The following is a 17,557-nucleotide window of genomic DNA, read 5'->3' as shown; positions in this document are numbered from 1 at the left end:
ATTTTTATAAACATTGTTGTGATTACTTAGACATATGATATGTGATTACACTCTCCGCTACTGTTCCGAACCGAAGCGAGTGCACTCAAGCTAGCAAGTAGGTTTTTAAGGACTTGTCTGGCAAATGCTTACCCACTGCAGGGATTAAGGGGCTCAGTAAGCACTTGTCCATTGACACAATGGCTGTCAATCAAATTCTGTTGATTCCTCTAAAAGCTTCTGGAGTTCAGGAATCTACTCAATCCAAGAGCACTTTACTTGGCGTCCAAGGAGCTAAATGCCAACCTAGTTCACACAGCCTCTTAACCTTCCTGGTACGACCTCTTTATTTGGCTTCTGGCTAAAATAATGCCCCCACCCCCAGCCGAGTCCTTTGGCCTCTCCTCTGCCAATTCCCGGCAAGATCTTTGTTAAATCGTTTTTGCAAACCAGAGCCTGGGGCACGCTGACAGTGTCCCAACTCTGCTGTTCCCCCAATTTCCTCTGGCTTCACCGGGGAAGCTCCAGAGCAGTGCCAGGTCTAGGGTGAAAAGAATGAGGCTCCTGCCCTAGCACAAAATTTTAGGGGCACCAAACAACTCAGCAATACCAAATCAAATGATTTTTAGTGCACCATTTTAAAATAAGTCAAGAGTAAGGCCAAAGTCCATGATGAACACCTTGTCAACATTTTAAAATAAAGACAAGATCGCACCCCGCACTCGCAGGACCCTGCCTTATCTGCCTCACCCTAATCCCAACCGTGGCGCTCCAATTCAACTTTATTTACGGAAACGGGCGACCAGCCGTCGTTTGCCCACATTATTTTTTTTTTCAAATATTATTTATCCTAGCTTCCGAGATTTGGGGGGGGGCGTCCCCTTAAATACTGCTGAGGTTTCTATCCAGGCACACCGTGACCTCAGCCGCCCTCCCCACCCGCAGGCCTCCCCCAGGGTCCAGCGGCCGGGGCCCTGGGTATTCCCTGGGGCCGCCGGGTCCTCGGTGCCGGGTCAGGTGCCGCGCGCCAGCGGCGCGGAGCGGAGGGCGGCCCCGGGCCCGACTCCGCGGCTCCGCCCCCCGCGCGCCGAGCCACTCAGCCGCCGCGCGGGCCCGCGCGCGGGGGCTCGGTGCCCGCCCAGGCCCGCCCAGGCCCGCCCCCGACGCCGGCCGCCCAGGCGCCGGCTCGCCCTATATAAACCGGCCATTTGTTTCGCTCCGCCCCAGAGTCCCGGAGTCCCGGCCGGTTCCTCTCGTAGTCCCGCGGTCGCCCGTCTCATTCCTTTCAACATGACAGATGCCGCTGTGTCCTTCGCCAAGGACTTCCTGGCGGGTGGAGTGGCCGCGGCCATCTCCAAGACGGCGGTAGCGCCCATCGAGCGAGTCAAGCTGCTGCTGCAGGTACCCCCGGGGATTGGGGAGTCGGGACCAGGAAGTGGGGGACGGGGCGCGCAGGAAGCCTGGCCCCGGGGGGCTGGAGGGGGTACCACTCCCCAGCCCTGTCGGGGGAAGCGGCCCCCGTGCGGGCAGGGGTGGCCGCGGAGGCGGACCAAAAGGCCAGCTCGAGGGAGGTGCTTTGGTGACCTGAAGTTCTAGAGCTAGGAAGGGGTCGGGGCGGAGGGAAGCGAGGCGGGCCAGGGCCTTGGCATCCCCGGGGAGGGGGGTGGGCAGCGAGCTCGGAGGGGCAGCCCGGCGGCGGCCGTCTCCCCGGGGCCTGGAGGTCAAGGGCGAAGCCTGGAAGCCGGCGCTGGAGGGGGGGGGGAGGGACACCTGGCCGTGCCGAAGGCCTCAAGGTCGCGGCAAGGAGATAATCTCACAGCCTTGCGGAGGCCATGCGGCGGGTCGAGGGGCCGCGCAGCGGGCGGACGCTCCCTCACCTCGCCGGGCCGGAAGCCGGCGCCGGGAAGCGCCTGTGCCTGCTGCGTCCGCCCCCGCGCAGCCGCCGCCGCGTCCCCGCCGCGCTCGCTCCCCCGCTCCGGCTCTAGGGGGCGCGCCCGGACGGGCGGAGGGCTGCTGGCCCCGCGGGTCACCGCTAGGAGACGAGCAGGGGCGGAGCGGGAGGGAAGCAGCTCCGGAGACCCGAGGCGTAGGCCGCGGTCACCAAGGTGACCGCGCCCTGCGTGGGACAGGCCCAGATGCCTCTGAACCTGGGTCTGAGGTAATGACCTTTCTCCCAGGTCTAAAGGTCACGCGTCCAACCGAGGGTGCCCCCTCCCCACCCAAAGGGGTGGAGGCTTAATGCCTTCTGAGGGTGCAGAGCACTTCTCCCACGGTGACGGCTTCAGAGGGCGGGGAGGGTCCATCCTGTATGAACTAGAAGACTAGAGGTGGGGAGTAGCTAACCTTAAAGCCCCGCCAGAGATTCAGAGGATAATACTCTCTCCCTTCCTCCCTTCTCCGTGGTTGTAACTCTCTCCCTCTTGGCCTCCTCCTTGTCTGTCAGGTGCAGCATGCCAGCAAGCAAATCACAGCAGATAAGCAATACAAGGGCATTATGGACTGTGTGGTTCGCATCCCCAAGGAGCAGGGAGTCCTGTCCTTCTGGCGTGGTAACCTGGCCAATGTCATCAGATACTTCCCCACCCAGGCTCTCAACTTCGCCTTCAAAGATAAATACAAGCAGATCTTCCTGGGTGGTGTGGACAAGAGAACCCAGTTTTGGCGCTACTTTGCCGGGAATCTGGCGTCAGGTGGTGCCGCTGGGGCCACATCCTTGTGTTTTGTGTACCCTCTTGATTTTGCCCGTACCCGGCTCGCAGCCGATGTGGGCAAAGCTGGAGCTGAAAGGGAATTCCGAGGCCTCGGTGACTGCCTGGTGAAGATCTACAAATCTGATGGCATGAAGGGCCTATACCAAGGCTTTAATGTGTCTGTGCAGGGCATCATCATCTACCGAGCTGCCTACTTCGGTATCTATGACACCGCAAAGGGTAAGTTTGCTCTGTGCCTTGAAGCTGTGTACCTTTCACCTGAAAGATCGTTAATGCCGTCCGAATTTTCCAGAGCCAGAGATTTTCCGTAATTGCTATAGGAAGCTGACGGTCATCCAGTGCAAACTTCATGTGCGGATGAGATGTTTCGGGGGTGGGGGGGGCGGGGGCGTAGGAACCAAAGGCTGCTAAAACTCTGCTTTCTAGTAAAAGCGTCTCTTTGCCGTTCTCAGGAATGCTTCCAGATCCCAAGAATACTCACATCTTCATCAGCTGGATGATCGCACAATCCGTCACAGCGGTTGCCGGGTTGACTTCCTACCCATTTGACACTGTTCGCCGCCGAATGATGATGCAGTCAGGGCGCAAAGGAAGTAAGTTTCCCCTTGAGCTAAAGATAAAAAGACTGTCGGGCCCGGGACGAGCTGGGGCCACAGGCTAGCAGTGCCTGGCTTTAAAACTGCAGTCTGTTCTGATGGCAGGATGGGGTTGATGGTGCCTGCCTTTGAGCGGGCCCTCTGGATGCCTATGAATGAGGGTGCTTAAACGGTATTAGAGGTTAAGACCAATGAGTAGCCTCCATAGCCCTGTTCTCTACTCGAGGCATTAATATTTCAGTGTCACCCACGCGAATGTGTAAATGTCGGGTTTCCCGGAACTGCCATCCGCTCTTAGAGGCGAGGCTCCGGTTTTGTCTAGTAAGTCTGGGGAGGGCTTTCATCAGCCTTTGGTCCCCAACTCCGTGTCTTTATTCTTTGCAGCTGACATCATGTACACAGGTACAGTAGACTGCTGGAGGAAGATCGCTCGTGATGAAGGAGCCAAAGCGTTTTTCAAGGGGGCGTGGTCCAATGTTCTCAGAGGCATGGGTGGTGCTTTTGTGCTGGTCTTGTACGATGAAATCAAGAAGTTCACATGAGTTACTTCCTAGTCTTTCCCCCACTGTGAACAGGCATGTTGTATTATATAACATATCTTGAGCATTCTTGACAGACTGTTGGCTGTCTATTTATCAAGGGCAACTATTCCACTGGTTGAAAACGGGAAGCAATAATACTCATCTGACCAGTTTTCTCTTAAAGCCATTTCCATGATGACGGGACTCAATTATATTTTTTATTTCAGTCACTCCTGATAAATTTGAAGAAATAAAAAAAATACCTGAAATATATTTTTGTCTGTGACTTAATTTGCATGCTTTAGTGAGTGCTACATTTGAGTAGATGCTCCATGTTGAGTAAATGCTACAGTATTTCCTGAGATGGAAAGCTTTCTTTTCAAACCAGTCTCCAGCCCTTCACTTCTCAAAGAATACCTTGGTTGTGTGACCCATCCATATTCCCAATACAGTAGCAAAATTCAGGCCCAGTGTATCCAAAACTACAGGTCCATTGCCTGTGGATGGTCATAACTGAATGAGCTTTCTCTGAAGAAAAGGACCACATACCCACCTTTCCTAGTCCTGTGGTTATTAATCAAGAAATAGAAACTGAATTGTCCACTTTAAAATGGCCGTTGTGTGAATTTCATCTAAACAGGAAAAACCTTGGGGCGCCTGGGTGGCTCAGTCGGTTAAGCGGCTGCCTTCAGCTCAGGTCATGATCTGGGGGTCCTGGGATCGAGTCCCACGTCTGGCTCCCTGCTCAGCGGAGAGCCTGCTTCTCCCTCTGCCTCTGCCTGCCACTCTGCCTACTTGTGCTCTCTATCTGTGGAATAAATAAAATCTTTAAAAAAAAAATAAACAGGAAAAACCTAAAAATATAAGGTAATGGCAAATTTTCATCCAGTTGCCTTCCCTCATCCACCTTGACCTGGCCCAAGCCATTTTATTTTAATCCCATTCAAAGCAGAGGATTAAAGCTGGCTCAGTTAACACAGGGCTGAGGTCGCAGCGCCCGTCAAGATTACAGAACGAGACAACTGCCCCCACCTCAAAACTCCTTTCACAAAAGAGAGGTAAATGTGGCATCTGCCGCATTCTGTCAGACATTCTAATAATAAGCCCGGTCAGTGGAGGACATTTATGTTTCTTTTGGATAAGCCCTTACTTGGGATCCACATGAGAAATGGTTTAGGGGCACCCAGGTGGCTTAGTCGTTAAGCGTCTGCCTTCGGCTCGGGTCATGATCCTGCAGTCTGGGGATCGAGCCCTGCATTGGGCTCCCTGCTCAAGGGGAGGTCTGCTTCTCCCTCTGCCCCTCCCCCTGCACCCGTGCTCATGCTCTCTCACACGCTCTCTCTCTCAAATAAATAAAATTTTTTTTTTTAAAAAAAGGTTTAGTTTCTGTAGCTCCTGGCTAGACCTCAGAAATCAGGGGATTTTGCCTGTAACCCAAGATTTCCATGAGGAATAAAGCCCCACGGCTGTCAGACGGCAACATTGAAAGTAGAAAGTGTTGGGTGAGCCACGCGCACAGGCGAAACCCATTCCTGAGCAACAGTGCACACCCCGGCACAGTGAAGTGCAGCTCACGGCCGGGGTCTGTGTGTTGGGGAGTAATGCCCGGGGGAGGTGCTTGGTGCATGCCCCCTGGCCAAGCATCAAGATCAAAGTATGGCTTAGTTCAGAACACTTCACAATGTATACATATATCGAAACCTCAAGTCGTACACCTGAAATATATACCACTTTTATACGTTAAAGATATCTCAAAGTTCTTTTGGGTTTTTTGTTTTGTTTTTTTAAGAGTTTATTAGAGCACATGAGCAGGGAGAGAGGCAGAGGGAGACGGAGAAGCAGACTCCCCGCTGAGCAGGGAGCCCAATGTGGGACTCGATCCCAGGACCGAGATCATGACCTGAGCCGAAAGCGGATGCCCAACCAACTGAGCCACCCAGGTGCCCCAATATCTCAAAGTTTTTAGAAAACTGAAAACTCGTGGTACCAGAGAAGCCTGGATTGTGCTGTTCAGTTGTGCTGTTAGGCAAGTTACTTGATTTCTCTAAGCCTTGGTTTTCTTCATCTATAAAATGAGGATAATAATGCCTCAGAATTTTGTTGGAGGGATTAAGTAATTTATGCAAAGCATCTACCATAGAACATACATAATAACCACTTTGTAAGTGCTATCTATGATCATTGTTAGGAGGCAGTGAGGTTTTCGGGGCTCCAGAATCAAGTACTTGGATTTGGGGGGCACCAGCCTGGCTCAGTTGATAGAACATGGGACTCTTGACCTCAGAGCTGTGAGTTCAAGCCTCACCTTGGGTGCAGAGCTTACATACACACATACATACACACATACACACATACACACATACACACATACATACATATACATACATACACACATACATACACACACGCATACATACATACATACATACATTAAATTAAATTTAAAAAAGAGAAGTACTTCAATTTGGATCCTGGCTCTTGTGTACTTAGCTGTATGACCTTGGGCAAGTCTCTTCGTCTCCCGAGTCTCAGTTTCCTCATTCATAAAATGGGGTTATAGTAGAGCTAACCATATTTCCTAGGGGTGTTGTGAGTGAGAATTAAGTAACATAAAGCATTAGAACAAGTGTGGCATCTGGCATCTAGTAAGTAAGCACTCCAATGTGAATTTTTCATAATTAGGCTCCATTTTGTTCAACGAAGATTTGCCTGAGCAGAGCACTACTTAAGAATGAATTCAGCCGTCGGATACATGCAAAGATACTCAACATCACTCATCATCAGGGAAATGCAAATTAAAACCACAATGAGATATCGCCTCACACCTGTTAGAATGGCTATTATCAAAAAGACGAGAAAACAAGTGTTGGCGAAGATGTGGAGAAAAGAGAAGCCTCGTGTAGGTTGGTGGGAACGTAAATCGGTGCAGCCACTGTGGAAGTTTCTCAAAAACTTAAAAATAGAAATACTATGTGATCCAGTAATTCCGCTGCTGGCTGTTTACCCAAAGAACATGAAAACACCGATTCAAAAACATATATGCACTCCTGTTCATTGCAGCATTATTTACAATGGTCAAGATATGGAAGTAACCTAAGTGCCTAGATGAATGGATAAAGATGTAGTATATACCTATAATGGAATATTACTCAGTCATAAAAAGAATGAGATCTCGCTATTTGCGACAACATGGGTGGACCCGGAGGGTACTATGCTAAATGAGAGAAGTCAGAGAAAGCCAAACACCATACGATTTCATTTACATGTAGAATGTAAAAAACAAAACAGGCCAACGAACACACACACACACACACACACACACAGTCTCAAATACAGAGAACAGGTGGTCGCCAGAGGGGAGTAGGGTCGGGGGGATGGGCAAAATAGGCGAAAAGAATTAAGAGATACTGACTTCCAGTTTTGAAATAAGTCACAGTGATGAAATCCACAGGGAATACCACCAATAAGATCGTAATAACATTGTATGGATGCAGACGGAGACTACACTTACCGTGGTGAGCATCGTGTAATGTACAGCGTTGTCGAATCACTCTGTTGTTCCCCTGAAACGAATATAACATTGTATGCCGACTACACTTCAATTAAAAAAAAAAAAAAGAATGAATGCAAGCCTACTTTTCTTTTTCTGCAACAGACTAGACACATTATATTGTGTAGAATTTATATGAAATAAACTTCAGCTTAGGTCTTTTTCAGCTATAGATTTGATCCTGGAAGAGGGTAAGGGACTCTCCGCTTAGGGCCGCAAACCGCAATACAAGGGAACCCCCACCCTCTTTATGGTTATTACGATAGATGTGGACTCACTGATCCGGTAGCTATTAAAATAAACCTGGGACCAGGCATTAGTGATCAGAAAGCAAGAAATGGTGTATCCTACAACTGGGTGGCTGACATGGATGAGGGGTTTTTGTTGTTGTTCTTTCTATTCTTGTTGTTCAGTGATTTTTGAAATTTAATTTAAAGACAAAGTGGTTTTAATCTCTCCAAGCTGTGCCGGATAGTGCTATAGAATTCATTATGTCCATTATGTTCATGCGAACATTGATGGTACACAATCTTAGCAACACCCTAATTTATGCCGTTGTTTTGTTACTATTCAATGCATAACAGAATCCGTGAAGCCTGATTCCAGGTGAGAGAGCCAGAATACAGGTCAGCTCGCGCACAGCCGCGCTTCTCATTCCAGGGACCTCTTCACTCGGTCACTGGAGGCAGCGTGCGGCGGGTGCTCCGGACCGCTGGAGAAAGAAACCAGGGGTGTCTCCCCACAGGGGCAGTTTTCGTGGATGGTAAGTCATTTAAGCCATTATTTTTGTAGTAAAAGAGATGCAGATACGTTAGAGAGTCTCTTGCACAATTTGAATGCATTTTAAAAACATAAGCTGCGAACGAAGAGAGTTCTTGCGTACCGAGGACCATTGATTGCTGGCACTGTCCCCAGACCCCTGGGGGAAACCTATTCAGCCTCCTCTGCCATTATGGATACTTTGGTAGAAATGTTTTAAAAGTACTGCGGTACCGGGTAACAGATTTTCAAGTGTCAGTGTTACTGGGATGAATTTCATTTCTCCTGTGAAGTTTGCGAGTATAGTATCTCTAATTTGTTGGGGTTGTTGTTGTTGTTGTTGTTGTTTTAGATTTTTAACACCACTAATATCTGTACTACCATGTACACCAACTTCGCTGTGATGCTGTTGCCCTAGATTAGTATCTCTAATTTGTTGGGGTTGTTGTTGTTGTTGTTGTTGTTTTAGATTTTTAACACCATTAATATCTATACATGGTAATCAAAATGAAATAGTAAAGGAGAGACACAAGACGAAAAGCAAATCTCTGTCCTCCCTCTCCCATCCCCTGCGCCCCTCCTCAAAAGTAACCATTATGAACAGTTTCTGGTAAATCTCTCCCCTCCAAAATTGACGCATATGGTAATAGCAGCTGATTTGTTTTTATCGGAATCATATTCTGACTGCTTGGCTTCAAAATGGCATGATTCTTTCAGACCGGTGTCAGACTGTGGGGTCTACCAGGACTCACAGATGCTGTCGGAGACAGGAGCGTGGTGGAAGGGGTAGCTTCTGGACTCGGAGCAAGGATTTGTTTCTAAATGCGACCCTTTATTAAAAGCCCAAACCAGTACTTTCCTTTCGGGTTTTAGCTTTGGTTGCTGAGCGACCTGGGGGGCAAGCCACATCTCACATCAGAGCTTTGGTTTCTCCTGTAAAGTCCCCTCCAGTTTTAGATGTCCTAGGGCTCCATCGTTTTTACATAAAGCCGAATCGGTGAAAAGACTAGGATTAGGTGATTTAATCCTTCCAGAGAACATTTTTTAAATATCGAACACAGTTGTAAGTGAATAGTCTCTGACTCAGAGCAGTCATTTGCAGACTGTGTGGGTGGGTTGGCGTTGGCAAGTGAAATTACAAATGTAAAGATTTACATTAATTTCGGGACCAAGAAGCTGAGCAACAAAATTACAGCTCGGAGTTTGGGTCAAAGGTGACCTGATTTACCTCCAAATAATTAACATCTGTCTTTTCAAAGCCCGATCTTATTATGTATAATGTGCACTTCGGTATGCGGGTGGAGATTTATTTGAACAACAAATACCGGATGCAGCAATTTCTGGACACAAAAAATGCCTTGTGTTCCACTTAAAATGTTTGGAGGAGCTTTCCCATCATTTCAGCCATTATTTGCTTTATGTGCAGGTGAACAAGTTCAGATGCATGGTGCTCTTCTTAGCCAAAGGCTTAACAGAGCCTTTGGTATCCTGGCAACAAATATAAACAATGTTCAAGTGACAGATTGAATGGTTGTTTTTACTGGACCCTCTTCAGAGACAAAACTGAGTTAAATTAAAAGAGTCTATGAATCCATGCCTTTTCCATGACTGTCAATGAAGGGGACACAGGAAGAGAGGTCTGCTTTTGATGGTGAACATTCATCCCGGGTTTTCATTTCCTTGGGCAACTTTTGCAAGGCAGGAAGGAAATGTAGCACTCTTGAGATTTAAGAGAACGTGCCAAATGTGATCACATGACCCATTTCACCGACTCTAACGTTTTCACTCCCCGATTGGAGATGGTTGTGGCTGGAAAGGCATAACCAGAGAGCAAAGTCTGTACTTCGCTGTTGACAGATGGATTCCCCAGGGCCTCGTGTTGGGGAGTGAAAAGGAAAAGTCTTCCGTCAAAAGGAGATTCCAGTGCCCTGCTCAGCCAGGAGCAGAGACGTCTCCGGGCCAGAGGCAGGTGCACGGCGCAGCTAATGACGCTTGGGTTTCAGAGCCACCCCTTGCCCGGGCCCCTTCCTAGCCCTGGAAGGCACCATAGCAACGTATCCATTTGGTCATGTGGTCTTGTAAAATGTTCAAAAGTAAGATATGCTTGTGTTTTTTTAAAAGAGGGTTCCAAAATTATATAAGCTGATGTCCTCCACAAAACCTGTACTGACTCCCGCTGGAGGAAGGAATTGGGGGCCAGCCCTGTACATCGGGGCAGAGGCCTCACCCAAGTCTGGGCCTTCCTTATCACCCGATCTCCCACGTGTTCCCCATTTTCCCACTCGGGACTCACTCGTGGGACTCTTGAGCTAGAGGTCTCATTTTCAGACACCAAACTTTCTCATGGGACAACTATCCAACCCAACTGCTTTGCACCTCAGTTTCCCCATCTAGGATATGTGGATACCACTGGTACCTACCTCGCAGGAATAGATTGAAAGGGTTAATATGTGTAAAGCGCTCAGAACAATGCTTTACATTATTTTCATTTTATTCATGGGCTCTATCCCTGCCCTCCAGATTTTCTGAAATAGTCTGAAGAAAATGCCACAGGTACTATAGAAAGTGAATCTCACACACACACGCGCGTGCACACGCATGCACACGCACACGCATGCACACGCATGCACACGCACACGTATGCACACGCACACACGCAGAGAAAATTATAAAGAGAAAAGGACGGGGCGCCTGGGTGGCTCAGATGGTTGCACGTCTGCCTTCGGCTCAGGTCATGATCCCAGGGTCCTGGGATCGAGCCCCGCATCGGGCTCCCTGCTCAGCGGGGAGTCTGCTTCTCCCTCTGCCTCTGCTGTTCCCCCCTTGGGCTCTCTCGCTCTCTCTGTCAAATAAATAAAATCTTTAAAAAGAACGAAAGAAAGAAAGGAAAGGACACTTTTGAACTGGACTGAATAGGGACAATGCTTATAGTGATAATTCTGGGCTCTCACTCAGAGCACTCGTTTTACAACAATGATTATGAAACAGAGCAAAGGTCAAAACAAAACAAAACAAAAAACCATCCCTCCTGCCTCACACCCAGACCGCACTCACTGCCGGCCCATTGGGTACAGTGTGATCACCAGAGCTGCCTCTGAGGGAATCCACGGGGTCCCAGCCTGATTCCCCAGCCCTAGGCCTTCACGCCCCAGGGAAAGAAGCTGCTGGAAAGAGGCAACATACTAAGACCTTTGAAAGCAAGAGATCTCTTTTCGCTTTTGCAATGAAGCTCACAGCTCAGGAGTGCATTTATTATAAAAATTGAGCCTTGAGGTGGATTTATCTTAGAAGGGAAGGTCAGGGGGTAAAGGCAGGTGCATGGGCTGCTAGGCAAAAGCATGCCGTTTGCCAATTAGGATAGAAAGCTGAAAGCTTGGCCAACCGGCATGGTCATTCCACTTCAGCCCCATGCTTCTCTGTGTGTCTTGGGTCATCATGGGTTAGTGCCTTGGTCTGTCCACCAGGAAGACTGGAAATCAGCTTTTCTTTTTTTTTTTTTTTAAAGATTTTATTTATTTATTTGACAGAGAGAGAGAGACGGCAAGAGAGTGCGCACAAGCGGGGGGAGTGGGAGAGGGAGAAGCAGGCTTCCCGCGGAGCAGGGAGCCCGATGCGGGGCTCGATCCCAGGACCCTGGGATCATGACCTGAGCCGAAGGCAGCCGCTTAACGACTGAGCCACCCAGGCGCCCTGGAAATCAGCTTTTCTTGCTGGAGTTTACAATACCGTTTCTTAGTTCTCCTACTAGGGACTGTGGCCCTTTTCAGAATCTCTAGAGCCAGACTGATTGGATGAGGTGAAGCCTGTTTCTTGTGATAAAACCATTGATACAACCAAGTACCGGGGGCTTCTCAAAAACTACAGAATCAGGGTAGGATCATGGCTATTTTGACCTCTTCTGTGCCCGATGTCGTGCTAAGCGCTTCACAGGGCGCAGATTAACTCTCCTGATCCTCTCAACAGGCCTGAGAGATAGGAATTCTAATTAATTCCATTGCACAGCTGACAAAACTGAGGCTTGCCGAGGCAAGATAATGCATGCACTCTGAGCTGTCCAACTTGACGGGAGTTTCCAATGAGCACGGCAAGGTGAACCTGTCCAACTTTTTATTGCGGGTCATGAAACATATTAAAATATGAAAGCCGGCTAGTTTCAATAACAAAAGACAGAATCCACTTGACAAATAGTGAAGAGAAATTGTAATAACCAAAGCACGGTTTACAGAATCCATTTTTAGAGGATAAGTTATTTTCTCTTTTTATTATTTTTATTATTTTTTTTGTTTTTTAAAGATTTTATTTATTTATTTGAGAGAGAGAGAGAGAGCGCACAAGCGGGGGGAGGGGCAGAGGGAGAGGGAGAAGCAGACTCCCCGCCGATCAGGGAGCCTGTTGCGGGGCTCGATCCCAGGACCCCCGAGATCATGACCTGAGCCGAAGGCAGACGCTTAACCGACTGAGCCACCCAGGCACCTCTATTCTCTCTTTTTAGCCAATTTAAGAATTATTGTTGTAAAAAATCACTGGAACCTAAAGTTCTTGAGTTAAATTTTATTTTATTCAAGTTTCGTTAACCTTCCTTCTAAATGAAGGCTCTTAGCAAAGAACACTGAGCCCCCTGTAAGGCTGCATGCCTGGAGGCTGGGAATATGGGGCCCTGGGGCTTGGCTTAGCCCAAACCGAATACCACAAGCACATGGCTAGATGGTGTTTGACACCCCTTTGCCTCTCACCAGGGTTGGGTCTCAGAAAAACGTGGAGACCGGCTGGGCCTTGGTCTATTTTACCCGATTGTGCCTTACCTGGAGAGACATTCCTACCACTCATTTCAGGGCATGCTCTGCAGTCCCAAACCAAGCCACTTGCAGTTCCCTAGTCACACCGCCCATCCACTTTCAGGTTTCCAGACTTTGTTGTATTATTACTCCCCCCACCCCCGCCCTTGGCCAGGACACAGTCCTTCAAGACCCAGCTGAGATCACAAGTCCTCCTCGAGCCTTCCCCAGACTCCCCGCCCAGGTTCTCTGCCCTTGTCTTCTTTGAACTGCTCAAGTAGTCTATTTATATCAGCTCCAGGAGCACAGCGATTTCGTCTGTTTTATTCATGGTTGTAGCCCCTGTGCCTAGAGCAGTGCCTGGCACATAGTAGGTGTTCAAGAAATAATCGTCAAGTGATTGGATTATAATGTTTATTTCATGGTATGGTAGCCACGTGCTTCCTTGTCTGTTCCATTAGGGGCTCTGTCTTGCTCCTCTTTACGTTCCTAACACCGAGCACAGACCCTAACGCATAGTGAATGTCCACTGGAGAGAGAAATGAGTCAACGAAGGAAAGAAGGAAGGAATGAGGGGCTCCTGGGTGGCTCAGATGGTTGAGTGTCTGCCTTCGGCTCAGGTCATGATCCCGGGGTCCTGGGATCGAGCCCTGCATCGGGCTCCCTGCTCCTTGGGAGTCTGCTTCTCCCTCTGCCTCTCTCTCTCTCTCTCTCTCTCTGTCTCTCATGAATAAATGAAATAAAATCTTAAAAAAAAAAAAAGGAAGGAAGGACATGTGGAATTTGTTCCTTTGGTTATCCATCGGCATGAATGAATTCGGGCTGGATCCAGCCTCTCACTACCTGGCGACAACTCGGCAGGACTAAATTGCACGGGGCCTTCCCTGACTTGGATCTGTTGTTTGCCCTGCCCCTGGGTACAGCAGGGGTTTGGAAATCCCGTACTACTGTTATGCTGTCCATGCTAGAGAACTGGAGAGCCAGGGGCCGGGGACACCTCCCTCCCCAAATCTGTGTCAAAACGGGTCTGGGTCCACAGGAGGTGCCCCTACCATCCCGGGAGCACACGGTGGCCGTTTGATCATAAGCCCCTGACACAGAGCCCTCCGTATGGTAAATACAAGATGGGTATCTGTTGGTGATGGTGACAGTGTTGAACACCGATTGTCACACCAGATGACTCAGGTCGCTCCAGGGGAGAGGAACAGGCATGTTACTGGGGCACCTGAGGACACTGCCATCAGAGCCGTACCAGCGGCACAGCCACGTGACCTATTAGGGGCTGATTAGACCGGACATACTTCTGCGTCTGGGCCTGATGTTCCCAGCTACCACGACAGCGTGGTCACTGAAAGCGGCCAGAGCCCTAGAGTGAACGTGACCCTCTTTGACCTGCTCTGAAAGCAAGTGAGTCTTTTCTTTCCGTCCCTCTCTCCCTCCATCTCTGTCTCCTTCTCCCTCCCTCCCTTCCTCCCTCAGGCGGATGGGAAGCCCTTAGGGGTACCAGGGTCTTGGTCTATTGCTGCTCACCCACCCTCATTTCTTGAGCGTTTTACTGTGGGGCCAGCACTCTTCTAATTGTGTATGGATTCTCTCATTCAGTGCTTTCAGCAGCTTTATGGTGCGAATGCTATGATGACCATTTCTCAGATGAGAAAACTGAGGCAGCTGACAAGCCACATAAAGCCCCTGCCGCTGAAAGCAGAGGCCCCGCCGCTCAGAGAGGGCCAGGGAGCAGCACAGGATAGTGCGGTGCCTGGAAAATGACCGTGGAGAGCTGGGGAAGGGGACTGCTTCAGTCTGGGAACCATCGGCCTGTTTGGGGACTGACCCAACGCCAGCCGTGAGGAGAGGCACTTGATAGAGTGCTTTATTAAGAGCATGACTCGGCCTCTTTCCAGCTGTGAGACCGTGGGCAAGGAACTAAGCTCTCGGTCCTCAGCTTGCTCGGCTGTGAAATGGGGTCAAGAACAGCACCGCAGTGCGGACGGAAGAAGTGAGTCAGGATCTGCGAGGGGCATGGGCGACAGCTTGGCACAGAATGTGTGCTTAGCGCAGAAGGCCGCCGGCTCTCGCAGCGACAGGCCAGCCTCCTCCTCCGTTGGGAGGCCGGCTTTTTCCAGGGAATCTTTGTCGGGGGCACTCCCGGCGCGGTGGCTGTGCGGCCGTCTTCGCTGTCAGCGGGGCAGTGGCACAGGGAAAGGTCCCCGCCGGCCACGGGCGGAACTGAGGGCGAGTCCCTGGCCGAGAGGAGGGCTGGGCACGCCCGGGGGGTAGGGGTGCACAACACAGCTGCCGAGGGCCTCGTGGCGACTGAAAGCCGCTGGCTGTGCCAGGCTGGACGACAGACGCGCGCTGAGAACGTCCCCGCGCAGCCGCCGCCGCCGCCAACGGCCAGTTCACCGCCGCCGCGCCCCGGGCGCCTCCTCGCGGCTGCCTGCAGAGGGCGCGCTCCGGCGCCCCGGAGCCCCTGTGCCCCTGCGGCCCTGCGACCCTGCGCCCCTGCTCCTCTGCGCCCCTGCTCCTCTGCGCCCCGGCTCCCCTGTGCCCCTGCGCCCTGCGGCCCTGAGCCCCTGCGGCCCTGTGCCCCTGCGCCCTGCGGCCCTGAGCCCCTGCGGCCCTGTGCCCCTGCGCCCTGCGGCCCTGAGCTCCTGCGGCCCTGCAGCCCTGCGGCCCTGCGGCCCTGCGCCCCTGCTCCTCTGCACCCCTGCTCCTCTGCGCGCCTGTGCCCCTGCGCCCTGCGGCCCTGCGCCCCTGCTCCTCTGCGCCCCGGCGCCCCTGTGCCCCAGCGCCCTGCGGCCCTGCGCCCCTGCTCCTCTGCGCCCCGGCGCCCCTGTGCCCCTGCGCCCTGCGGCCCTACGACCCTGCGACCCTGCTCCTCTGTGCCCCTGCTCTTCTGCGCCCCTGCACCCCTGCAGCCCTGCTCCCCTGCGGCCCTGCGCCCCGCGCTGCCAAGCGCTGCCGACGGCCGGCTCCGGGTGCGGTGCCCTCCGCACAGGCTGCTCCCCGCCCATATTGTGCTAGCCCACCTGTCCCAAGAAGCCCCCTCTGTCCGCTGCGGCAGAGCACTTCCGACCGAGAACCCCCCAACCTGTCGTCCGCACTTGCGTAATTTGGAACTTGGACGTGTGCTGGTTAGTTTCCTAAGAGGCGGCACAAGGATAGCATAGCAGGTGTTTCTCCCCCACATCAGACGCAGCCCCTGGCACCCTGGGAGCGAGTGCCCAGCAAACACTTGGCTTGCCTTTATGAAGTCTCGCTGTAGTGGCTCCCGAAGGAGAGCCCGGGGGGGGGGGGGTGGCAGAAGAGGCGCCTGGCAGGATGCCTGCATGGCCTCAATTGTCACCTTGAGCCTTCACTAACTGGGTGGGACTGGGAGGAGGCAAGGCCTTGGTGCGGAGGGTACCCATCTGCAGGGGAGGGCGCTAACGTGGACATTTCAATACAGAGCCTTGTGCTGGGCACCCAGGGTACAGGTATAAACAAGCCGCTGGCCCTCGTGGGAGGCAGCGTGGAAAAACTGAAATGAGAGATTTAGAGTTGGAAATTCCCCCCCCCCACACACACACACACACACTAGCTGTGTGACGTTGAGCACATGTTTCCTCGCCCGCATCTCTGAGGGGGTCTAGGGTGGGGTGGGGTGGGGTGCTCAAAGAATACTGGAGCCAGGTATATAATGTTTGCTTTTCACGAGGAGAATATATTTAGCTACTAAGTAATTCAAATTACATTTTACTATTAGTTTTTAATTTATTAAGATTTTATTTTTTTTAAGTAATCTCTACACCCAACGTGGGGCTCCAGCTCACAACCCCAAGATCAAGAGTCACACGCTCTACGGACTGAGCCAGCCAGGCACCCCTAAATGACATTTAATAGTTGAAAAGTAAAATGGCAGTGGTAGCATTTTGTAACAATTAAATGATCAAATATTTATGAAAGCTCTTTGTTCTTTCAGAGAGGCTCCACAAAGGTTCTTCAGTTTTTCCATCACTAAAATACACAGTAGCCACTTGCTAACTGCTTCTTGATGAGAAAGAAAGTGTGTTCTGGGTGATGATGTGAATAGTGGGCAAGTTAAGTGACAGAATCCATATACCAATGTGAAAGTTAAGGATGCGAGACTGGCATGTGTCAAGTGACTTGTGTGGACACCCGAGTTGTCCAGATGGCAAATGCTGAGTGACCTCAGAGCCGGGAGTAATCACCCGTCACTGTGAGTGGGTGGAGGCCAGGCTCAAGACGGGCCTTGAGGATTGGAGTGGATTTCAGTAAAGAGGCATAAGGAAGGGCATCTAGACAGAGGGAATGGCATGCGTAAAGGTGCAGAGGGAGGAAGGTATGAAAGGTTGGGCACAGCAAGTGCCAGAGGCCGGGGACCTCTGCTTGGGCTCACTGTCATGTTCCAGTGACTAGCACGGTCCTTGGCACATAGTACGCCCTCAGAAAGTGTTTGTGGAGGGAACCAATAAACGAGTGAATGAATTTGGCCGAGTTGAAACCAAAATCTCCCATATGTTGAGAGAGTCGGGACAAGCAGACAGAAACCAGAAGGACACAGTGGCTTTCAAGAATATTTTCTCCCCGGCCAGATTGGAAGCTCCAAGAAGTGGGGACAGAGCCATGCCTGGCCTGTTCCTCCCTGTATCCTCAGCACCGAGAA

At 51.0% G+C, this 17,557-nt stretch overlaps 1 protein-coding gene across 1 annotated transcript; it reads left to right on the top strand.

The window, feature by feature from the left end:
- Window positions 1-1,184: 1,184 nt before the first annotated feature.
- On the top strand, window positions 1,185-4,080 carry SLC25A5 (solute carrier family 25 member 5). Its single transcript, XM_028087807.2, has 4 exons — window positions 1,185-1,380; window positions 2,423-2,909; window positions 3,143-3,283; window positions 3,671-4,080. Exons 1-4 carry the CDS (start codon window positions 1,270-1,272, stop codon window positions 3,826-3,828), a joined length of 897 nt encoding a protein of 298 aa, XP_027943608.1. The 5' UTR covers window positions 1,185-1,269; the 3' UTR covers window positions 3,829-4,080.
- Window positions 4,081-17,557: the final 13,477 nt, after the last annotated feature.

Source organism: Eumetopias jubatus, unplaced genomic scaffold (assembly GCF_037043125.1).
Source record: "Eumetopias jubatus isolate StellerSeaLion01/CBP00866 unplaced genomic scaffold, mEumJub1_p1.0 scaffold_11, whole genome shotgun sequence".
Taxonomy (NCBI): domain Eukaryota; kingdom Metazoa; phylum Chordata; class Mammalia; order Carnivora; family Otariidae; genus Eumetopias; species Eumetopias jubatus.
Note: the sequence above shows the minus strand (reverse complement) of the source record. Positions and strands in the feature narration are given on the sequence as shown.

Bases quoted from the DNA above. Each gene is read 5' to 3' on its own strand.
- SLC25A5 (XM_028087807.2), top strand. From the start codon at position 1,270: ATGACAGATGCCGCTGTGTCCTTCGCCAAGGACTTCCTGGCGGGTGGA. The intron at 1,381-2,422 runs GTACCCCCGGGG...CTTGTCTGTCAG, and splicing joins GAGTCAAGCTGCTGCTGCAG to GTGCAGCATGCCAGCAAGCA. The intron at 3,284-3,670 runs GTAAGTTTCCCC...TATTCTTTGCAG, and splicing joins GCAGTCAGGGCGCAAAGGAA to CTGACATCATGTACACAGGT.